Genomic DNA, 23,792 nt, shown 5'->3' with positions numbered 1-23,792 from the left:
AGAATATAACTTATAAATGCCTCATGAGCTTAGTGCAACTGTCACACTCCACGAGAACCCAACATATAAGCTGGTTTAACTCCAATGTTTGTAAACAACAAACACTTTATAGCCTCAAAACATGGTTACATTTTTTTTATATCATGGATAGTCAGTTCTTGCATCCATAGCTCTTTCTATTAATTTGAGAGTGGTTACATTTCTCCAGGTCCAACCCTCAGCTTTTTGCCAAAACAGAGGCGGGGTGACCACTTCGTTATTGTTTCAGTTAGCTTCCTTTAACAGTGAATAGTTCTTCACATGAACATGAAACAAAGATTCACTGTGTATAGTCTCGCTATTGTTATTCTACTGCTGCTCTTTAATTACTTGTTACTTTTATTTCTTATTCTTATAAAAAAAAATAAAAAAAATGCATTGTTGGTTAGGGGCTCGTAAAGTAAACATTTCACCTTAAGGTACCTGTTGTATTCGGCGCATGTGACTAATAACATTTGATTGGATTTGACGATAGACAGTGATTACCGTTTGATAGAAAATGTATAAAAAAATATCACAGACCTCTCTCAGTAGCATCACACAGATAGGTCAAAGTTTGACACAGGGACAGTGGTGAAAGGTGGTTTGCTAAGACTGTGCACATGTGCATCGCATGAACCTTGTATTCTAAGGGAAAGCCTAGGAAATGACTGTATATGTTTGTGTACGTTTCCCAGTCATCGTTGCGTAACAGAAACCAACTGGAAACAAAAGTCCTTAAGGGTCGTTTCTGGACTGGCCCTCATCACATGAACCAAATGAGCAGTAGGTTTCAATGTCCAGTGTGTTCAGGAGCAGTAAGTATTCCATCATGAATGATTCATTTCCTTAAAAAGCATGTTAAAAAGAGCAGCATGTCGAAAATGACCAACGGCTTTGGTTACAGATGCAACTTCATCATAAGTTGTGCATTTTCATAATCAGCTTTAAAGCAACATGAAAAACCCTTACTGAGCAATTAAATACTTTTGTATTTTGGACTGAACTACAATAATGTGGTAGGTATATCAGTTACACAGTTATTAACAGGAAAATTGAAAAAATGTCTCAAATTACACTAGGATGAAAAACATAGTATAAAATGCACAAACACCAATGTACACTTGTTTCTATTAATTAAAAATACATTAAAAAATACATTTTCTATTAAAATCCACAAAGGAAATATGCTCTTATAATGCTGGTTTGTGTGGTCATAAAAACAGGGGTTTTACATGCTCTACAAATGTAACAACTATGTAGGGTGAAACAACAAAATGTAGCTTTCGAATACGGAGGAAAAGGGAAATATTACTTTAATGGCGTATTACGGAATCACTTCTGAAAACTAGACAACGGGTTCTTAGTTGTGTTCATCAAACAGAGTGAATGATTGACCACTGTCATGCTAACAGGATGAGTATTGATTGAGAATCGCATGGAGATGTCTGATCCACATCTGCTGTTGATCTATCTCGCCACAAGGGGTAGACAAATGCAGCAGCTCAAACGAAACGATGTGTTTAAGGAAGAGTGGGGCATTATTTCAAGAGTATCAAAAATAGTTTGTCTCCAGCAGGTTACAGTAAATAGATTACCTCGTCTCTTAGGCGGTGTCCTGAGCACTGTATGTTGGTATTGACAAAATAGTTCATATTCTGTCCATAGGGTGGTTGTGTGTACTCTTCAGTCCAATACAACTTCACAGTGCAGGAGTAGAGAGCCGGTCTTTCCTTAACAGGCTCACGTTAATTCCCTCTTGTTATTGCTTCCCTATATGTCTCTCTGTCCCCAGCTCTCTCTCGCTCCCTCTCCCTCACACATCTAGAGGATGATGCGGTAGAGCACCCAGCAGCCAAACGTCACCCAGTGGCTGGCCCAGCTCAGCTCCGACCACTTCTGAATGGTGTGGTTGGCCACGCCACTCTGTAGAGGGAGAAAACCGACATGGGTTTGAAATACACAAAATCGACCACAACGCTTTGTTCTGAAAGATCTGACGATGCTACGTGACATTGCACAATCAGAGTAACGTATGAGAGTTTGGCCATCTTATAGCTGAAAAGCATTCAGTAAATAGTTACCTCCTCATCATCATCCATGTAGTCCACACTGGAGTTGAACAGAGAGCCCAGGTATGCCAGGTGGAAGACTGCCAGGACACTGAAGGCTATATTAATAATGTACACCCAGGGGGCCTGTGTGGATAGGAGAAGGAGAAGAAAGGTCATGCTGTAATGCAAACATTCTTATTGAGGATTTTTTTGGCATCAATATAAGAGTTATTGCGCAATGTTGCATGGTCCATTTGCATGTGACCAACACTGAAAAATCTTTAGAATTTACACAAGAAAATATCATTATGCATAAATATCACTTTTTTATTTCTTATTGAACCATACCTTTTTGCTCTTGTGAGTGCAGTTTGGCTGACATTGCTTTGACAGAATACACGCGTTTAAAATGTCTGCCAGTCTCCTCCGCAAAACTGGAACAGAGGGTACGCAATCAAATAGAGGTCACAATGATTTATCCTATAGTAATAAACAAACTCTGCATGTCACCTAAAGTTATTCTCCAGGTGTAAACAATGTTATCCCTGAAAGGTAAGGTGGAACTGAAATCAAATTTGAACGTTTATTTTCATTCGATTTTTTTTTATATAGCTAGCCACATCTTTTACAGACTTACCATGCTCAATATATGTGATGAAGGCGAGAGACAGTAGCACTGCACCCAGGTGGAAGCTCAGACCCTAAAGGCCAAAGGAGACGACGGTATAACGAAACAATCTCTTATACACACTCATACTCACACCCGCACCTGCTCGCGCATACTCACATGTAGAAGTGCACTGGCTGCGTAAGTCACTAGGATGGCTGGAAAGGTACCAAGGTTGCGAGCACGGGCAAAAACATCTGGGTGATCAGACAGAAACAGTTGTCAGGGGATCAACTTTGTATTCCGGTTTAAAAAAAAGAGCAATTGAGTTGGGATGTTTACTGCTTTAAATGTCATTGTAGGAGGACAACTGTGAAAATAGGAGGGGGGGAAAAAAGGTTGTATTATTTGTTATATGTAAGCTCACAATGCTGTAAATATGTTCTATTTCACAGAAAGCTTACAGGTGCTGAGCCATCGGGACATGGGCAGATTCCACGAGGTGGCCACCTCCACCATAGATCTGGGAAACTCCACATGAAGGGGCCTAGCTACAGTCATATCCCTGGAGAAGAGAACACAGGCATTTCAGTTGGGCTGTTTGAGGGGTAAAAGAGAACTGGGGGGGTGGCAAACAAACTATTTAACTTATGGCAAGTCTATGTCAAGCCTAGTCACCATGATGCTTCAGTGCACTGACCATTTGAGATTGTCTTTCTCTTCAGTAAAGCCTGCTCCAGCCAGAGTGGTGCTGGTCTCACTCAGGTAACCCACAAAGTAGTTGCTGAAGTGGAAGGAGAGTGCATTCTCGTAGGCTAGGAGCCAGCTAAAGGTCAATGAAAGAAGGTTCAATTAGAAGACACTTGGCACAATTAAAGCCTCAAATCACACTTAACAACAATACAACTTCTCTATTTTAATATAAATTGCAAAAACATACAGTACCTTGCCACAGCACCTCTGTGCAGCAAACAATTGAAGAAAAATTGTAATAATTTATCACCATTTCATTTGATTTAATACATCTAACTGACACAGACTCAAATTTTTAAGTCTCATGGCATGAGTGGGCAGGGCAGACAGACAAGGTTGGGGGAATGATTGGTGTACAGACGTGCAGGTGACAGGGAGGTGGCACAGCTGCTGAGTTAGAAATGGACATGCAGCATTAATTACAGGGACAGGCGGGGGACATTCTATCGTCATAATATCAGATAAATAATTACCCAATCTTCCGTTTTGTTTTGCTGGGGATAAAGCCCAGGCAAGACAAGACCATTTATTGAATGGGAGAGAAAGAAACAAATGAGAATCGGACCGTTACACTACTGAAACACATTACTCAAACAGCTTTCCTACAAAAACATTTAGGGGAGAGTAAGGTTAGTTCAGCCAAAGGGGTAAATTGAGCCACCCTTGTTTCTAGGAAACCATACACAAAATGAATAATTTGACCAAATATTTAGGAAGAGGTCACCATTTCATGGAGTCTGTAAAGGAAGAAACCACATGGAAAAAGTGGTTAGCAAAGTCGGGTCCAAAACACAGATTTTCACCAAGTCAAATGAATTTATTGTGTTAAGAGGTTTTATGATGTTTCTATCTAAACCAAAGTAGATGTTTTTAAGATGGTTCGATAAATCTGTTGGGGTCTCTATAAGCTTCAATATCAGCTCCTAAACCTAGCATGAAAGTGCATCCTTGTAGCTGTATGGGCTAATCTAGTCAAAATGTTTGCCTTGGGGTTGAGCAAATTGAAGTGTTTTCTTCCCAGGCATAATGCAAGGCATTATCATTGGCAACATGAGGTAACAACAGGGCCTGACCTATGATAAAAGTGTTAAAAAAAGAAGTATTTGTTAGGTGTTATGCCTGAGCAGCACCTAACCCAAACCCTTACCCTAAACGGAGTATCCAAATCCCCACCCTCCCCATACACTGATACATCTTCTCTTTCCCTTCTTTGAGTGCATCCCTCTCCTAAATCATGTTTTTTTTATTGATGTTTTGTTTTGACTCCTATTTTTTGGTTTATTTTCATTTTTATAACTGTAAAGCGACTTTGGGTCCTTGAAAAGCGCTACATACCCCAAGTATTATTATTAAAAGATGCTTAAAATGTTGAAAATCATTTTAAAAACGATTGCGATTGTGTTGAATTGTGTTTGGGAAATAAAGATATACATGGTTCTAAAAAAGTAGTGGTATTATTTAATTCAGTACAGAAACGTGTAGGCGACTTAACTTACCCCATAGCCCGGCTAAGTTGTGCCAAGAGAACACCTTTTTTGGACAAGCAATTGCTTCAAAACTGTAATGTTTACATGTATTCAGATTATTTCCAGGTATACACTTCATTCTACAGCTAGAAGACTCCTGATATCGCCAGGAGTGATGAGTATATATATTTTTTGTCGTTGTCTGTTGTGGTCTAGTACTGTCTTTTTGCTAGCTAGGGCCATCTCCTTTAAGTCTTGTAAGTCTGTTTTCCCAGTAGCCTACTTGGTGTGTGAACTGCTGACTGCTCATCATTTGCAGATTGTTGTTGACACATCAACCAGGATCAAGAGTCAGGGCAATTTGTGACTTGTTTCGGTAATCAGTGGCTGTATTGGAGAGGGAGTGGTTTCACCTCTCCTAGGCAATGAGCAATCAGTACAGGCGTGCTCTCCACCTCTGCTAGGCAATTAGCAATTATTGTTAGTTATTCAGTCTCCCTTTTTTTAAATTGATGTAGTTCTGGCCTTGAGCTGTTATTGTCTATTAAGGTTCTGTGCTATTTCATGTTGTGTGTGGACCCCAGGAAGAGCAGCTGCCTCTTTTGCAACAGCTAAGGGGAGCCTAATAAAATACCCTGGTTTCTCAGCGGCAGCTGTAAGTGGCGGTTTTGTCACAAAATTAAGACCGTCGCTGAAACAAAGACTGTTTTGCCGAGTTGTTCTGTGGAGTTAATCGAGAAAGGAAAAAGAGGAAGGCTCCACACTACTCTCGCACCGGAGTATCTTACCTCGTTATTTACAGATGATCAAATGTTGCTCTTTTGTAGCTTTGTCAACTGTGTGTGTTTTCTATACCTGTTCGCACCTCTCCCTGTAGGCGTTACAGACACCCCTTGGCTGCAACATTTCTAATTTAGTTGCCCTTCAGTCCCTTGACTTTTTGTCCCTGACGGAGACATGGATCACTCCAGAGAACACCGTTACTCCAGCTGCTCTTTCTTCATCTGACTGTTTTCTCTCATAGTCCGAGAGCATCTGGTCATCGTGGTGGTGGCACAGGGCTACTCATTTATCCTTAGTGGAGATTTGATCTTTTCTCCATCTCTCACCTGTCCATCTCCTTATTTGAATTCCATGCTGTCACTGTCAATTGTCCACTCAAGCTTAACATTATTGTCATCTATCACCCACCAGGTGCCCTTGGAGAGATTCTCAGTGAGCTTGACACCTTGATTAGCTGATTTCCTGACGATGGCTCACCCCTCTTCGTGCTTGGCAACTTCATCCTCCCGACGTGTGCCGTTTGATTCATTTAATTCCAACTCTCTCTTTCCCCTCACCCTTTCCCAAACCCCTTCCAACTCACAAGGCAGGCAATACGCTTGACCTCATCTTTACTAGAGACTGCTCGCCTACTAATCACACTGCAACCCCCCTCCAGGTCTCTGATCACTACTTTCCTGTTCTGTCCACCTCTCCTCCAACCCTAACCACTCAGCCTCTACCCAGATGGTAATGCGCCGTTGCAATCTTCTCTTTCTCTCTCCCACTGTTCTGGCCTCTTCTATCCTATCATCTCTCCCTTCTGCTAAATCTTTCTACCTCCTGTCTCCTGATTCTGCCTCTTCGACCCTACTCTACACCTTTTCCGCGTCCTATGACTCACACTGTCCCCTTTCCTCCCGGCCCGGCTCAGCCTTCCCCTCCTGCTCCGTTACTGAGTGGCTCATTGCGAGCTTACAGAATGGGCTAAAGGCAGCTGTGAGGACCTATCATCCTTTCACTCCCTCCTCTCCACCTTCTCTTCCTCTGTATCTGCGGCTAAAGCCACTTTCTACCACTATAAATTTCAAGCTTCTGCCTCCAACCCCAGGAAACTCTTTTCCACCTTCTCCTCCCTTCTGAATCCTCCACTCCCTCTCAGCGGACGACTTTGTCAATCATTTTGAAAGAATGGTTGACGACATCCGCTACTCATTCACTCAGCCTATTGAGTCCACTGGTCTCACTCACACAGAACTACCCTATGCCTTGACCTCGTTCTCCCCTCCCTCTCCAGATCACATTCTGCGACTAGTGAGCTCTGGCTGCCTGACAACCTGCCCGCTCGACCCCCCTGCTCCCTTCTCCAGACCATCTCTGGAGATCTTCTCCCATTCCTCACTTCCCTCATCAACTCATCCCTGAGCACTGGCTATGTCCCCTCTGACTTAAAAATGGCCTGAGTTACTCCACGCCTCAAGAAACCAACACAACATATCTGACATCTAATACTATAGACCTGTCTCCCTTCAGCACACTTGAGTGTGCTGTCTCTGATTAACTTTCTTGCTATCTCTCTCAGAACGATCTTCTTGACCCTAACCTGTCAGGCTTCAAGACGGGTCACTTAACCAAGACTGCTCTCCTCTGTGTCCCGGAGGCTCTCTGCTCTGCCAAAGCTGACTCTTTCTCCTCTGTTCTCATCTTACTAGCTAAATTACTAAAATGGCTCAACTTAGTCCACCCTCCCCTATATTACACTTTTTTTGGACAATCACAAACATCAATTTCTGTGGATGCTTAACTGACCTACAGTAAAACATTACAACAGCACTAAGAGGTTAGCTAATCCACTCACTTGCGTAGCAGCCTGTCCCCTTGAACCATCAGATCCTCCTCTCAGGGCTGGGCATCTCAGGCTCTGCACACTCTTTGATTGCATCCTACCTGGCAGGCCACTCTACCAGGTGATGTGGAGAGGATCTGTGTCTGCACCACATACTCTCACTACTGGTGTCCCCCAGGGCTCGGTTCTAGGCCCTCTACTCTTCTCACTATACACCAAGTTACTCATCTCCATCATATCCTCACATGGTCTCTCCTATCATTCCTATGCGGACACACTCAACTACTTTTCTCCCCCCCCCCTTCTGACACCCAGGTGGCGACACGCATCTCTGTGTGCCTGACAGACATCTCCACTTGGATGTCGTACCTCAAGCTCAACCTCGACAAGACAGAGCTGCTCTTCCTTCCAGAGAATGCCTGCCTGCTCAAAGACCTCTCCATCATGGTTGACAACTCCAGTGTCACCTTCCCAGAGTGCTCCCGCACAGCCCAGTTCAAGCTCTTCTCTGTCCTGGCACTTCAATGGTGGAACCAGCTTCCCCCTGAAGCTAGGACAGCAGAGTCCCTGCCCATCTTCTGAAACCCTACTTCTTCAAAGAGCATTTCAATAAAATAATGCTCCTCCTCACCTTGACCCCCCCCCCACCCCCTTCTAGCTCGGACTCTACTGATAGCTACATTGAGGAAAAATGTACTTTCCATGCCTGTGATATGTGGTTGTCCCACCTAGTTACCTAAAATGGCTCGACTTAGCCCACCCTCCCCTATGTTGCACTTTTTTTTGATGATAACAAACATCAATGTCTGTGGATGCTTTTTCTGACCTACAGTAAATCATTACAACAGCACTAAGAGGTTAGCTAATCCACTTACTTGTGTAGCAGCTTGTCCCCATAGATAGGGATGAAGTAAGGGAAGAGGTAGGGAGCAACACAGTTAGAGATGACCAGACACAGTTGGCTCTTCACCCAGCTGACACACACTTTCCATATCCAGGAGAAGCTCTGAGGAAGAAGAGAACATCTATATACCATCTTTCTCTCTCTATTCCCTCCACCAATGTCCCCCCCCCCTTATCCTAGCATTGTTAAACCAGACTAGCAAGTGCAGCATTTAGTCTGGTTTAACCAGGCTACCCTTATCTCTATACCAAGACAAGACTTAGTGCTGAACTCACCAGCTTGCGGCCCTCTATAGCCTCTCTGTAGCTGTTGAAGCTGATCCAGGGTCCGAAAATGACTGTTCCCACGAAGTAGATGTAGCCCATGAACTCCACAGGAGAGGGCACGTTGGTCACCACACCTCGGTCCAGGTCAAAGGCCAGAGAAATGGCCTTCATAGCTACCACCATCTGGGAACCTGCAGATACATACCGAAGTGAGTCTTCAAATATTAATTACAGTTGAAGTCAGAAGTTTACATACACTTAGGTTGGAGTCCTTAAAACTCGTTTTTAAACCACTCCACAAATTTCTTGTTAACAAACTATAGTTTTGGCAAGTCTACTTTGTGCGTGACACAATTTTCCAACAAATCTAATCAAATCAAATCAAATTGATTTATATAGCCCTTTGTACATCAGCTGATATCTCAAAGTGCTGTACAGAAACCCAGCCTAAAACCCCAAACAGCAAGCAATGCAGGTGTAGAAGCACGGTGGCTAGGAAAAACTCCCTAGAAAGGCCAAAACCTAGGAAGAAACCTAGAGAGGAACCAGGCTATGTGGGGTGGCCAGTCCTCTTCTGGCTGTGCCGGGTGGAGATTATAACAGAACATGGCCAAGATGTTCAAATGTTCATAAATGACCAGCATGGTCGAATAATAATAAGGCAGAACAGTTGAATCTGGAGCAGCAGCACGGTCAGGTGGACTGGGGACAGCAAGGAGTCATCATGTCAGGTATTCCTGGGGCATGGTCCTAGGGCTCAGGTCCTCCGAGAGAGAGAAAGAAAGAGAGAAGGAGAGAATTAGAGAACGCACACTTAGATTCACACAGGACACCGAATAGGACAGGAGAAGTACTCCAGATATAACAAACTGACCCTAGCCCCCCGACACATAAACTACTGCAGCATAAATACTGGAGGCTGAGACAGGAGGGGTCAGGAGACACTGTGGCCCCATCCGAGGACACCCCCGGACAGGGCCAAACAGGAAGGATATAACCCCACCCACTTTGCCAAAGCACAGCCCCCACACCACTAGAGGGATATCTTCAACCACCAACTTACCATCCTGAGACAAGGCTGAGTATAGCCCACAAAGACCTCCGCCACGGCACAACCCAAGGGGGGGGGGGGGGGGGGGGGCGCCAACCCAGACAGGATGACCACATCAGTGAATCAACCCACTCAGGTGACGCACCCCCTCCAGGGACAGCATGAGAGAGCCCCAGTAAGCCAGTGACTCAGCCCCTGTAATAGGGTTAGAGGCAGAGAATCCCAGTGGAAAGAGGGGAACAATTGTCTACAGACAGGTTATTTCACTTATAATTCACTGTATCACAATTCCAGTGGGTCAGAAGTTTACATACACTAAGTTGACTGTGCCTTTAAACAGCTTGGAAAATTCCAGAAAATTATGTTATGGCTTTAGGAGCTTCTGATGGGCTAATTGACATCATTTGATTCAATTGAGGTGTACCTGTGGATGTAATTGAAGGTGTACCTGTGGATGTGTTTCAAGGCCTACCTTCCAACTCACTGCCTCTTTGCTTGACATCATGGGAAAATCAAAAGAAATCAGCCAAGACCTCAGAAAATAATTGTAGACCTCCACAAGTCTGGGTCATCCTTGGGAGCAATTTCCAAACGCCTGAAGGTACCACGTTCATCTGTACAAACAATAGTATGCAAGTATAAATACCATGGGACCACGCAGCCGTCATACCGCTCAGGAAGGAGACGCGTTCTGTCTCCTAGAGATGAACGTACCTTGGTGCAAATCAATCCCAGAACAACAGCAAAGGAAAGGGTCCAAAAGTATCTATATCCACAGCAAAATGAGTCCTATATCAACATAACCTGAAAGGCCGCTCAGCAAGGAAGAAGACACTGCTCCAAAACCGCCATAAAAAAGCCAGACTACGGTTTGCAACTGCACATGGGGACAAAGATCGTACTTTTTGGAGAAATGTCCTCTGGTCTGATGAAACAAAAATAGAACTGTTTGGCCATAATGACCATTGTTATGTTTGGAGGAAAAAGGGGGATGCTTGCAAGCCGAAGAACACCATCCCAACCGTGAAGCACAGGGGTGGCAGCATCATGTTGTGGGGGTGCTTTGCTGCAGGAGGGACTGGTGACTTCACAAAATAGATCATGAGGAGGGACAATTATGTGGATATATTGAAGCAATCTCAAGACATCAGTCAGGAAGTTAAAGCTTGGTTGCAAATGGGTCTTCCAAATGGACAATGACCCCAAGCATACTTCTAAAGTTGTGGCAAAATGGCTTAAATACAACAAAATCAAGGTATTGGGAGTGGCTATCACAAAGCCCTGACCTCAATCCCATAGAAAGTTTGTGGGCAGAACTGAAAAAGTGTGTGCGAGCAAGGAGGCCTACAAACCTGACTCAGTTACACCAGCTTTGTCAGGTGGAATGGGCCAATATTCACCCAACTTGTTTAAAAAATATATATATATATTTTACCCCTTTTTTTCTCCCCAATTGTTTTTTTAGTAGCTACTATGTTGTCTCATCGCTACAACTCCCGTACGGGCTCGGGAGAGACGAAGGTTGAAAGTCATGCGTCCTCCGATACACAACCCAACCAAGCCGCACTGCTTCTTAACACAGTGCCATCCAAACCGTAAACCAGCCGCACCAATGTGTCGGAGGAAACACCGTGCACATGGTCACATGGTGACTTCTATGGAGGAACTTTGAATGTCTTTGAACTTCAGACTTGGCCTAATGTTGGACAAGAGAAGTTAGCTAGCGAACTAGCTTGTATGTGCAAAGCGGCACCAGAATTAAAAACACGTCTCACCTTTTTGTAGTTAATAAAGCCAATGTGATAACTATAGTATTCCTAACTAGCACTAGAAAAAGTTAATCAATTCTTCTCTAATTGAAAATCTCTCTCCTCCTGAATCTTGCTTGTAATATCTGTAGGCTAGCTATACTTTGGAGGGGGAGGGGCAGTTAGCCTACACACACTGGCAAAGAGTTTCAGCTGGCAGGCACACTGGAATAATTTTCTGAACAAGGCATAGGTGCCTTGTTGCGTTTTTTTGTGGGACTGGGAAAAAATTCCCGGAATGTAAAAGAGCGTTAACTGGTTCCAATGCTTTTAAAATAATGGTTATGTGCTGGAACAGTATAAATCACTTTCGTTCCTGGTTCTGATTCTGTTCCTTGAAAAAAATATAAACTGGTTGCAACTCCTGGTTTGTAGTGTATATTCACGCCGAGAGTATAAGTACCAACCTCTCATTTTGTGCCAGGTGGTAGTGTCCATCATATGCAACTCTCTGGAAGGAAAAGGGGAGAGTAGACTGATTAGACAACCATTTTCAATGCACTTTGAGGGATTTGATCACTGGCTGTTTATCATCCATTCTCTTTACTCAAACAGGCATCTTATGTTACCTGGTAACAGATCTACCTACCCCATGAGCAGGTAGATGAGGACGGTGATGGAGAGGAAGGTGGCCCGGTTACTGGAGTGCCGACAGAGGAAGAGGATGAGGTAGCATAGTAGACTGAGCAGCACCACCCACACCATGTGGAGCTCAAAGAACAGGTACAGGGCGTAGAACCCTCCTGCCACGGTGCTCAGGTGTTTCACATAAGAGGGGAGGCCTGACCAGGGGAACAAGACAACAAAAACAACAACGCACACAGAAGAGAATGAGAACATGTAGTAGTAGACATTAGTAGAACATGCATCTAATTATTCAGTTCTACATCATTTCTCAAATGTCAAAATCACTCTCCTATGACTCATCATGTTCTGTCGTTACCAGGAGCTCTGTTATATTCCAAAAGTCACATTTCACGCAAAGGAATGCAAAATGTCACCCAGAATCCAGAGAAGTCGGCATAGAAGGCAGATGACCAGAAGCTGCCACACCTGCTCCAGGCCCTGCTGAGCGGTGGGCAGAAGGCAGCCCTCCGCAAGCTCATGGAAGAACTCCTGTCGGCTGAAGGACCCCATCACGCCATGCACAGGACCTTAGAAAGACAGGGGGGATATAATAACGAGGAAGTATGTTCTAATAGGCAACATTACACATTCAAATGTATAAGTTCCAATGGAAATAACACACGTGACCACCACTCTTCTTTCTTTGTGCATGCCGACAATGGCAGTGATTCACCATGCATCACGATTGACACATCTGTGCACCCTGCTGCAGGGGCTTAATGAGGCATTACCAGACCTTGATAAGGAAGATTCGCGATAAGCAGTTTTATTCCATTATAGGAGCAAGTAGACTGGTTCCAATTAAACGTGTAAAAGGTGGTGTATTGAGTGATAGGACAGTGAGTGGCACTGGTGCAGCTGTGTGCATCATGGAGTGAGTACCAGGCAATCTGCTAAATCAATGTTGGCTAAATCATAAATTCGCCCAAATAATCTACTACAAACTGACATGTTTATGTAATTTCGCAATTTAAAAAAAACTACTTGAATGCTAGTTTACAAGGACCAACTCGCATGTAGCTAGCTAGCAAGGCTAGCAGTGCATTACAAATCCTGCTTCGTCTTGATCCGCAGTGCAGTTTTCACACTACGCTTAGTATTTGCAAAGCTCGTAACTATAGACCTCCAATATTGTGCTTAGTTGAAAACACTATCTATTTGCTATTAAATTAATTCACTGACCATGCTTTCCCCATCAATCATCAGACATGATCAGATAATAAAATAGCTAGTGGCTGGATAGCCAGCCGACCCCCACGCTCTACTTCGCCAGCGGGCGACAGCCACTGGTTCAACGAGACTCATTATTCCACATTTCACTTGCTTGAATTGTTTTGAGTAAAATAATGGGTCTTACCTTCAAACCAACCCTTCAACTAGCTGTTGTGTAAAATGAGTCTACGCGTCTGTTTATTCTCTCTGTAGCCACTTGACACTATAATGTACTTCACGCACTGTCGGTCCTGATGCTGACACCAAACTCCAGGTCACAGCATCAGCAGCAGTCGCTTCAGCCATGCATGCAGCCAGTGATTCTCTACGAATGGATTAACCAATCAACGGCGTCGTGTTGGAGGAATCAGCCAATGATTGTAGTCGATTGCTCCGATACAGAGAGCTAACAAATCAACTGCAATTGTTCAGAGGTGGCTGACTCTTGTCTATACCCAATCAAAAAGAGTACATAATGTTACCGCTATTATGCGACCAATGGGATGGAAACGCCGAAAAATGTGCGGTGCCTGCCAATGACGGGATTCGATTATCTGGCCCCGGTTACCCCGGTGGAAATGGCATCGGTGAAAAGTAATAGCATTCGTTTTGGAACCGGGTTTTACCACCCGGGCGTGAGCCAGGTTAGGTGCCCTTTCAAAACCCACAGCGAAACCTAGGCAAGATTAAGCACGTGGAGAAATGAGGATTCCGTGTTCACATGCAAACGTGGTTACTTTTGATAAAAACGCTTTATCTGCCTTCCAAATGAAAATTAGTTTGAAAATTCTAACATATTTTATGGAAAATAGAAGTATGTTTCTGACCTATGTAACGTTCCGCCTAGTTGACGTCATGACCATTACTGTTAGATTTCAAAGGTTGCCCCTCCCTCACCACTTTTGCCCGTTCACGTCGAGGGACATTGACCGGTGCACTGCGACTCATATTAATAGAACTCCCTCAATATCACGTAGTTTGCAAACGCTTTCAAGGGGCAGGGCTTTGTTCCAGATAATCCTTACAGAACATAGTTTATAGACAGATCTAAATGGATTAGCAAAAAATCTAAGTGAGTAAAGTAATAACTCTACTGTGGCGGTGGTAGACCAGGGAATATCAGATTAGAATGACAATATATGCGGTTTCTGAAGGTAACTATAACGACAATCTAAATTCAATCTAACCAATATTTACATCGGAGATAGGAGTCAACATAGGGCCCTAGATTGTCATGTTTACACAAGCAGATTTGAGTGTTTACCTCTTGTTGTAAAACAAGGATGATATATGGAACAGACGCGTGCCTCTTTAAAAATAGACTCAGCGAAATGACGCTGCCACGCAGATATTGTGCGAGATACAAGACTTCGTTCTCAGTCACACACAGCATGGGCTGGGGTTCGCATCACGCTGTTACTGGACCAAACCGGAGAAGTTGAGCCGTGCGCTTCAAAGCTCTTAGTTGTTGCGGAAATTGACCCACTTTGAGGTTTAAGTTCTGCACCTACTTCATTTCAGATTCTACCTTTAACATATTGTAACAGTGAAGATAAGCGATACACGGCTGCTGTATTACAGAGCCGGACACAAAATGACTTTCCAGTATTCATCACACCAGTTAGGTTAGGTATTTGGATGTTAGCTGCAAAACTTAAAGCCAAGTGAATCAATATATTTCTATGCATGCTTACATTCACTTTAAAATGAGTTTCTTGTGACATGAAAAACAAATACCTGGAAAGTGTCAATAATAAAGACAAAGGCAATAAATGTGTAAGTAATCCCATTATCAATTTAAAAAATACATTTTACAATCAGCCTGAGGTAGTTATGCAGAATTCAACTGGAGACGTATCATTTCGACATACATAGACTCTGTTACCCAAATTTCACAACACTGTCCACATTACACAGACTACAGATATCGGGATTCACTTGTTCTTATGACAGGTACATTTAGTAATTAATCAACAACAATGCATCATGATTATTTTTGCTTACATAAATTGGTGAAGGCAATTTCTGGACAACTCAATGGTTAAGGCCCAGAGAGAAACCCTACAGGCCTTTATGAACATAATCCGAAAAGCAGATTAACATTATTTGATATGGAAATACATTTTGATGTGCCACATCAGAGGAGTTAACTAGTTTAATAGCATGTCATTTAATAATGCATGGACACTAGCCCTTACATGGCAATGGATCAAAACAACTGAATGAATCATAACTCAAAAGTGTCTATATTCTATTCTAATACAAAAAAAATGGTCAAGATCTCAAAAGCAAAACCATAACATTTCAGAGGACAGTTAATCATTTGAAATGATTGACATAATGTTTCCAAATCATGATCAATTGTGGAAAGTTATTTTCTCAAACTCATGAAGGAATAAATACCAAAATCACGATGCGAGGCAAAACAAGTGTTTCAAGGTAGAACTCCTTTCTGAAACAGCGTCCACATCGGTGGAGATGAAACAAAACAAACTTATTTTTTTAATCATGATCGGACTAATTATCCCATTTTGTTTTATCATCATATAATAACCTCAATGTCATAAGCAACTTTTTGCAATTTTTCTCCTTTAGTTAACAACACAGGCCAAAGTTCCTCTTGACGCACATAATTCACTTTCTCTGCTGGGCCTGGATGTTTGACTCTACTCCTCTTTTTCTTTTTAGAATGATCATGTTTAGTTGAGAGATCATGGCTCTTCTTATTAAGCTTCTTGTTAAGCTTCTTGTTAAGCTTCTTGTTAAGCTTCTTAAGCTGCTTGGGTGTGAGTGTGACCTGAATGGGAGGTGTTGGTTGCATCGTGGATGTGGACTCAAACCCAGGTCGAGGCTCGAGGTCGGGTCTGGGTATGCCCCCGGGGTACTCGTGACGCTGGCAGAAAAGCACGCCACATTTCCGGCAGCGATACGCCTCTTCTTTGGCATGGATGGTTTGGTGACGCTTCAGGTTGTGGTGTGTGGTGAACGAGCGCTCACACTGGTCGCAGGGAAAGGGCCGCTCCCCAGTGTGAACCCGCTGGTGCTCAGTGTAGTGGCTGCGGCTCAGGAAACGTTTCCCACACACACCACAGGGAAAGGGCCTTTCTTCGTCGTGGAACTGTTTGTGTCTCACCACCTGAGGAAAAGAGAAGAAGTTCTGGCCGCACACCTCACAGGTAAATCCTCCAACTGGGTTGGCGCTGTATGAAGGTGGCAATAGCAGAGTGGGGGGGCGCTTGTACGGCTTCAGGGAAGGTTCTGGTACAATTAAAGGAGTCGATGGGGCAATCCGTTTTTGTACTTTCAGGTTACCAGTAGATTCGTTTTGAAGAATAGCCATTGCAGCCTCACGCACTTTGAAAACCGCAGCACCTGCTGCAGCCCTCTTAGCCAGCCCATTGGGCCCAGTTTCCTGGTCAGCCATGTCTACTCCACTCAGGACCCTGGCGAAGCAATGAGTCAGAAATATAGATCAGAGGTCAATAAAAATCGTTAGGGACAGAAACCTCTGAAGTACAGTAAAAAAAAAAAAACGTTGATTGGCTTGATGTTAGCAGAGAAACACAAGTGCCCATACTATAGCAAATATCATTTTCTTTACAATTTGTAATAGTTCAATGTAGCTAGCAAGCTAACATTGAGCCATTGTTTACCTGGCTAGCTACCCAGTGCATCTTCTTACCTCCAGATAGCCCAAAGGCCAGTAGATGGCAATATTGAATCGTTTGATCTTACCGTCCAAAGGGACTGCATGTGGCTATAAACTTGTATCCCCATGGACCGGTTCGTACATAAAACATTCTCCATTCAGGCTGCAAAGGATTTAATGGTAAGAAGGTGGGAAATATGTGCATAATTTCTTTATGAAACACAATTTTACACCACCATGCTAGAGTTTAAATGCTAGTCCTGGATGTTGCATATCACGTTCTGCCAATCAGGTTGTAGCAGTCTGTTTACTCTTGGGCTGCGGTCCAATTGTGTTATTTTTACCACCTCAACTCTCGCACTAACTACTTTCCCTCGGGGGAATCCCTGTTGAAACCGGATGCAATTTGGTTGCCATCTTAAGTGGCAGTCCAATTCACAAAAGTTGCCCCCTCAGCCCTTGATTTAGCTTGAGGGAGCAACTTTGATCACTTGTGGGGTTGATATGTCCCACAATTCAATGCAAACAGTAGTGACGTGTCAAACGTCAGTGGCCGTGAAGTGTCAAATGTAATCAGCGCTGCATTTTTCGGCATGCGAGAAAAAATTACAATGCTAGCTTGCAAGCATAAAAGTTATATAATATTATCAATGACAGATTTTAGCGGTGGCCAATGGGAATATGATGTTCAAAGTGTCCGACTCAGTGGGGAGCCTATAAAATGTAGCTAGCTAGCTTCATAAACATTTTTGGGGAATTCTGAAATTTATTGGAATATATTACCGAAATATAAAACTAGCTAGCCAGCTATTTCTTAGTGCCGTTGCCATTAAAATATTTTTAAGGTGTAAGTCGACGCATTTTCTCCCTGAATGAAGAAAGTTTTATCTACAAACTGGTCCACAGAGGATATGAGTGTATAGCCGGCTGCATGCAGTCTCTTTGGACGGTAAGATGAAACGACTCAATATCGCCATCTGCCGGCCTGGGCTAACCTTCAGTAAACTCACATACTTGCCAACTACATAAAGACACTGCAAATGGGTTGTATCCGGCTATCTAGTAAAATAATGTGGAAAGTAGCTAGTTAGGATAGTTAACATTCATGATGGCTCGTTCTGCTAATAATAGCTAACGTTAGCTCATGCGACTTTTTCAAAAGATAATTTCTGGACCATCAATACTTGAACGTTTGCCATTCATATAGCGTTACGCAAATAGTATACAAAAGGTGGCAGTAAAAAGAAAACTACTTACAGAAAATAACGTTTAAATGTATAAAGTTCTCGGATGAAATTGCACAAATAGTCAAACTAGTAAAATTTCATGGCAGTCTTCTTGAGCGCTTTTTGCATGTAAAGTGCAACATCAACACATCCCGCTGGAAACATAAGCACCCAATTTAGTTCCTACATTACTGTACATGCAACTCTGTAACAATTATAAATCCTACCAAAAACATCTATCTTGAAGTGGATCTATAAGGGTTTAAAAATAAATAATTATATGTGAACACCTGCAACCTTGCCGTGAAAGTGTACTTTGTCATTACGAAATGTGTTTGAGATCATCAATTCTGCTCAGTTGCTGAAGTAAGTATGATGGATTTGAGTAGCCTAACTATCGCCATTATGTTCTGAAATTAAATCTGTGAAAACGCATAGACAAGGAATTTGGGAGAAAATAGAATTTAATCAAAATGTTCAATCTTCTTAAAAAGTCTCTCACTCAAAAGTTAGGTGCTTGATGAAGTTCTTCAGAAATTCTGCCAGGTGTCACTATTGTCTGCAGAATAGCCTACAAGCGATTTGGAAAAGAATAGATCATTAATTTACTCCAAATAATTTAGGATGACACATCATTTACTTATGACCCAGATTAAACAGTGGTGTAAATAGAGGAAGCAGTGGTGGGCACTAATACTTTTGTGTATAAAAAAGTGAACAGCCTCAATTCCTCGGAGCATGGACTCTACAAGGTGTCGAAAGCGTTCCACAGGGATGCTGTCCCATGTTGAATCCAATGCTTCCCAAAGTTGTATCAAGTTGGCTGGATGTCCTGTAGGTGGTAGACCATTCTTGATACACACGTAAAACTGTTGAGCGTGAAAAACCCAGCAGCATTACAGTTCTTGACTCACTCAAACCGGTGCACCTGGCACCTACTACCATACCCCGTTCAAAGGCGCTAAAATATTTTGTCTTGCCCATTCACCATGTGAATGGCACACACACACAATCCATGTCTCAATTGTCTCTAGGCTTAAAAATGCTTATTTAACCTGTCTCCTCCCCTTCATTTACACTGGTTGAATTGGATTTAACATGTGACATGTATAAGGGATCATTGCTTTTACCTGGATTCACCTGGCCAGTCTATGTCATGGAAAGAGCAGGTGTTCCTGATGTTTTGTACACTCAGTGTATATAATGGGTATTTCAGATGGTGTATGTGCATATGCTTGGTGCATGTGTGTTTGAATGAGAGAGAGAGACACAGTGAGAGAGATCCAGTTTTTGGTGGCCATTGCTATTTTATGCGAGAAGGAGAGAGGTCAATGATGAATGATAGGGGTAGGTTAACACCACCCCTCTCCACCTATGCCCCGGGTGATAGACTGCACTCCAGACACAAGTGTGGAAATTGATCTATCATGCTGCTTCTGAGAGTTAAATCAATATGTGTTTCATTTTTTTCTCATTGCAGTGCTGAGAGAAACAGCAGACCCCCGTTGACACTAGTCTAGTACAAACCTGTATTTTACTCTACTGTACCATTCTCTGTAAGATATTATCTACTGGATGTGTTCGCTGTGGAGAGACTTGTAGAGTATGGTGTGTGTTTCTGAATTGGCTATTTAAATACACTATATACAAAAGTACACACCTTCAAATGAGTGGATTTAGCTAGTTCAGTTACAACCGTTGCTGACAGGTGTATAAAATCGAGCACACCGCCATGCAATCTCCATAGACAAACATTGGCAGTAGAATCGCCTCACTGAAGAGCTCAGTGACTTTAAACGTGGCATCGTCATAGGATGCCACCTTTCCGACAAGTAAGTTTGTCAAATTTCTGCACTGCTAGAGCTGCCCTGGTCAGCTGTAAGTGGAAATGTCTCGGAGCAACAATGGCTCAGCCTGCGAAGTGTTAGGCCACACAAGCTCGCATAACGGGGCCGCCAAGTACTGAAGAGCATGGTGACAATTTTTACGCACTATCTGGCAGTCTGACAGACAAATCGGTGTTTGGCGGATGCGAGGAGAACGCTACCTTCCCCAATACATAGTGCCAACTGTAAAGTTTGGTGAGAGGAGGAATAATGGTCTGGGGCTGTTTTTCATAGTTTGGGCTAGACCCCTTAGTTCCAGGGAAGGGAAATCTTAACGCTGCAGCATACAATGGCATTCTAAACGATTCTGTGCTTCCAACTTTGTGGCAACAGTTTGGGGAAGGCCCTTTCCTGTTTCAGCATGACAATGCCCCTATGCACAAAGCGAGGTCCATACAGAAATGGTTTGTAGAGATCGGTGTGGAAAAACTTGACTGGTCTGCACAGAGCCCTGACCTCAAACCCATCGAACACTTTTGGGAAGAATTGGAACGCCGACTGCGAGCCAGGTCTAATCGCCCAACACCAGTGCCCAAACTCACTAATGCTCTTGTGGCTGAATGGAAGCACGTTCCTGCAGCAATGTTCCAACATCTAGTGGAAAGCCTTCCCTGAAGAGTGGCAGAATAGCAGAAAAGGGGGGACCAAATCCATATTAATGCAGATGATTTTGGAATGAGATGTTCGACGAGCCGGTGTCCACACTTTTGGTCATGTATTGTATGTTTGTATTGTATTGTATTTCATTGTGTTTACATAACAATCCAAACCAGACGGTTGAATCAGCTTGTGTCTGAAGAGAAACAACTTGGCAGCGTTGGCCCCTTCCCTCCATCCTTCTATTCCTCCTTCCCTCCCCCTCTCTCTCAAGGTGACACTCTTCCATCTGCCCCTTCCTCTTCTTGCCAATCTCTATCTCTTCATTTAAACCCCCCTTCATACTCTGTCCCTCAATATCTCACCTGTTTTGCTCAAGCATACTGTGTTTTGAGGTTGACAGTTATTTGTCTTTATTGATGGGGCAAGTTGTCACAGTAGCCTGTGTATTTGTGTGTGTGTATACTGGAGGGAGATAGAGGTAGAGACAGTTCACATAAACATATATGTTTTATCTCCATCCCCGTCTGGCCAGATGGCACTCTGAGTCTGTCTTTTTACTGTGGCATCATTCACAGCCAAGTGAGATCCTTCATATGTGGTGTATCCCACCATTGCGTTCTTCATCTCTCACCACACAGCATCCCCAATTGAATTCCCCTCATCCTCTCCCCTCCTTGCCTCATCCCATAGGGGGATAGAGAGGATGGCTTAGGGGTGGAGGAATGGAGGGATGGGTAGACACGGGAAAAAGAGGGAATGGGTGTGTTTTGTGTGTGTGTGTGTGTGTGTGTGTCTGTGTGTGTGGTAATGTGTAAGGTAAAGAGAAGGAAAATCTACTCCATGATATTGTTCACTCCTCACTCGCCTTGTTGATTAAGTCAGTATTTTCCTTCTTTCTGTGCTTTACAGTTGACTACAACAACCTTTCTCTTTCCGGTCAACGTCCGAAAGGACACCAATTTATATTACACCTCTGCTTATTAGCCATCAATGACCTTTGTGCTTATTCTCCCGTTACATGTCTGACATCCAGTCTGGATGTGTTGTTATTACCTGCCGCTGTTTGTTGCTATGTTAAGGTATTGTTGACAGGCTGTTGTGTTTACACAGCCCACAGGCTCAGCCTCAGCCATGTCCACCCTGCCGAGAGAGACTGAGCTGTCTGCCACGCGATCCGTCAGCCGTGTGCTGAAGGGTTGAGCCACTACAACGCAATTACACATTCATTTCACCCAGTCCAGGCCAGGCAAGGCAGTATCCCCTCCCCCTCTATCCATCCCTCCCTCCCTTCCTTCCTTCTCTGGCTCCTTCTGTCTTCCTCCACTGCACACAAAAATCCTCTCCATATTCTCTTGCTCTCTTTCTGCCCCTTCATCCCCTTCCATCTCTCCTTGATCTGGCTCAAATTCCCCTCTTTTACCCTCTGCTCCCTCCTCTCTAATGTTCCCTGTCTTCTTACCCAGTCAGCTGTAGGTTCAGACAAATGCAGAACAAAGGCCAAAAGAGGACAGGTAGAGCATGCAGAGAGGAACTTAGGAGATGACATAGGAAAGGGGGAGCAATGAAAAGAAAGGAATCGGAATTAACATGAACCACGAAGGGAGGAGAGACTGGAAGAACGAGGAAAGAGGGAGGAAGGGGGTTGGTTGTAGATTGCTGAGCTAGCTGGGGACCCCTGAATGAGGAATGGAGGGTGATGCAGAGACTGGCTCTAATGTTATATTGATCTGACACAGCCTGAGGGCACATAACTCTGACTGTGTGACTGGTACTAGAGAGAGAGATAAAGAGAGAGAGGGAGAGAGAGAGAGAGAGAGAGAGAGAGAGAGAGAGAGAGAGAGAGAGAGAGAGAGTCTGATCGTGGTTGGATTAAATTGACCAAGATTAAACAGAATGGTACATTGTTTTATTCTCTGTGAACTAGATAGAAGAAATATGAAGATAATAGAGCTAAATATTTTATCTGTACCTAACCTGTCAAACATTAAAACACCCATTGGGTTGTTAACACCCTGCTGTTTGACTGCAAGCTGAATTACACTGGCATTCTGTTATCACGCTGTCAAGAGCTCCAGTAGCTCTTATGTTACTCTAGCAATCCGTACTAATGTTATAGATCCTCAGTTTGACAGTGAGTGGGTGACAAGACCCATTTGTCGCCTAAGCAAGTGCTCCTCAGTCTCCACCCCTATCATGCATTTGGCTCAAGCTGATAGTGGAGCTTTTAAAATTCCAGTGAAATATTACCCGAGGTGTGTGTCTATTGAAAACGACACAACGTAGGTGTACTGTACATGTATGTGTGTGTTTGGCATATGTTGCAGGGAATTGAAATGAGTTCGGGGGCCAGGTCTCTGTTCAGTATCAGTAATATCAGATCGACTCCCTGCAAGAGATCAGGAGTCACTGGGGAGAACATTATGGTGAGATCACTGAGGAGGGAGGGAGGGATTAATGGTGTCGAGGTGTGTGTACGTGTGTGTGTGTTTGTGTGTGTGTGTGTGTGTGTGTGTGAGAGAGAGAGAGAGAGTGAGTGAGATTCAATGTATTCACCAGCAGAGGTGTTGCATTCAGAGTATTGATTCTGCAACACTTTACTGTAATACAAATGAAACAAACAGATTGGAAAAATAGATACATCTATACAGGTGATATAGAGAGAGTCTCATTAAGAGAAAATGTCTGGGGAGTTCCTGGAGTTTAAGGCCTGTTCAGGTACAGGATTTCAATATTCCACCATGGATACATAATGAGGTATTCATTTAAATAGAGGTGTATTGTGTTTCTGTTGTAAAATGAAGTGGATGTGCCCCCTCCTAGGTAATGGCTGTATTTCATTTCATGTAATGATTCCCTCCTATCCTCCCATTGGGTCCAGGCCTCCAGAGCCGTGGTATAGACCATGTGGATATCTATTGATCTGGACACTGGACAGGGGTCATAGTGGATGATTAATCCAAGCATAGGAGTTATGCTTGGCATATGCAGGGCGGCAGGCTAGAGAGTTGGGCCAGTAAGCGAAAGGTTGCTGGATCGAATCACCGAGCTGACAAGATA

General features: G+C 43.5%; 2 protein-coding genes across 5 annotated transcripts; both read right to left on the bottom strand.

The window, feature by feature from the left end:
• Positions 1 to 120: 120 nt before the first annotated feature.
• On the bottom strand, positions 121 to 13,692 carry LOC110492779 (protein-serine O-palmitoleoyltransferase porcupine). Of its 4 annotated transcripts, XM_021567260.2 has the most exons (15): positions 13,520 to 13,690; positions 12,537 to 12,689; positions 12,125 to 12,317; positions 11,943 to 11,986; positions 8,686 to 8,867; positions 8,382 to 8,512; positions 3,906 to 3,926; positions 3,625 to 3,639; positions 3,380 to 3,505; positions 3,144 to 3,244; positions 2,860 to 2,936; positions 2,710 to 2,773; positions 2,421 to 2,506; positions 2,103 to 2,216; positions 121 to 1,944 (listed from the first exon to the last, which is right to left on the bottom strand). In XM_021567260.2, the coding sequence occupies exons 2-15, from the start codon at positions 12,670 to 12,672 to the stop codon at positions 1,843 to 1,845; spliced, it is 1,392 nt and encodes a 463-aa protein (XP_021422935.1). In that variant the 5' UTR covers positions 12,673 to 12,689; positions 13,520 to 13,690; the 3' UTR covers positions 121 to 1,842. The 4 variants fall into 4 exon arrangements, with proteins under 4 accessions (XP_021422935.1, XP_021422936.1, XP_036801739.1 ...); XM_021567261.2 differs by lacking the exon at positions 3,625 to 3,639 and having other exon boundaries at positions 13,520 to 13,692; XM_036945844.1 differs by lacking the exon at positions 3,906 to 3,926 and having other exon boundaries at positions 13,520 to 13,692.
• Positions 13,693 to 15,130: 1,438 nt separating this feature from the next.
• LOC110492778 (zinc finger protein 85-like) lies at positions 15,131 to 18,403 on the bottom strand. Its single transcript, XM_021567259.2, has 2 exons — positions 18,281 to 18,403; positions 15,131 to 16,817 (listed from the first exon to the last, which is right to left on the bottom strand). Exon 2 carries the CDS (start codon positions 16,796 to 16,798, stop codon positions 15,917 to 15,919), a length of 882 nt encoding a protein of 293 aa, XP_021422934.2. The 5' UTR covers positions 16,799 to 16,817; positions 18,281 to 18,403; the 3' UTR covers positions 15,131 to 15,916.
• Between the last annotated feature and the right edge of the window lie 5,389 nt (positions 18,404 to 23,792).

The sequence above is a fragment of the Oncorhynchus mykiss genome, chromosome 16, assembly GCF_013265735.2.
Source record: "Oncorhynchus mykiss isolate Arlee chromosome 16, USDA_OmykA_1.1, whole genome shotgun sequence".
Taxonomy (NCBI): domain Eukaryota; kingdom Metazoa; phylum Chordata; class Actinopteri; order Salmoniformes; family Salmonidae; genus Oncorhynchus; species Oncorhynchus mykiss.
The sequence above is the reverse complement of the archived record's forward strand: the minus strand, read 5'-3'. Positions and strand labels throughout refer to the sequence as shown.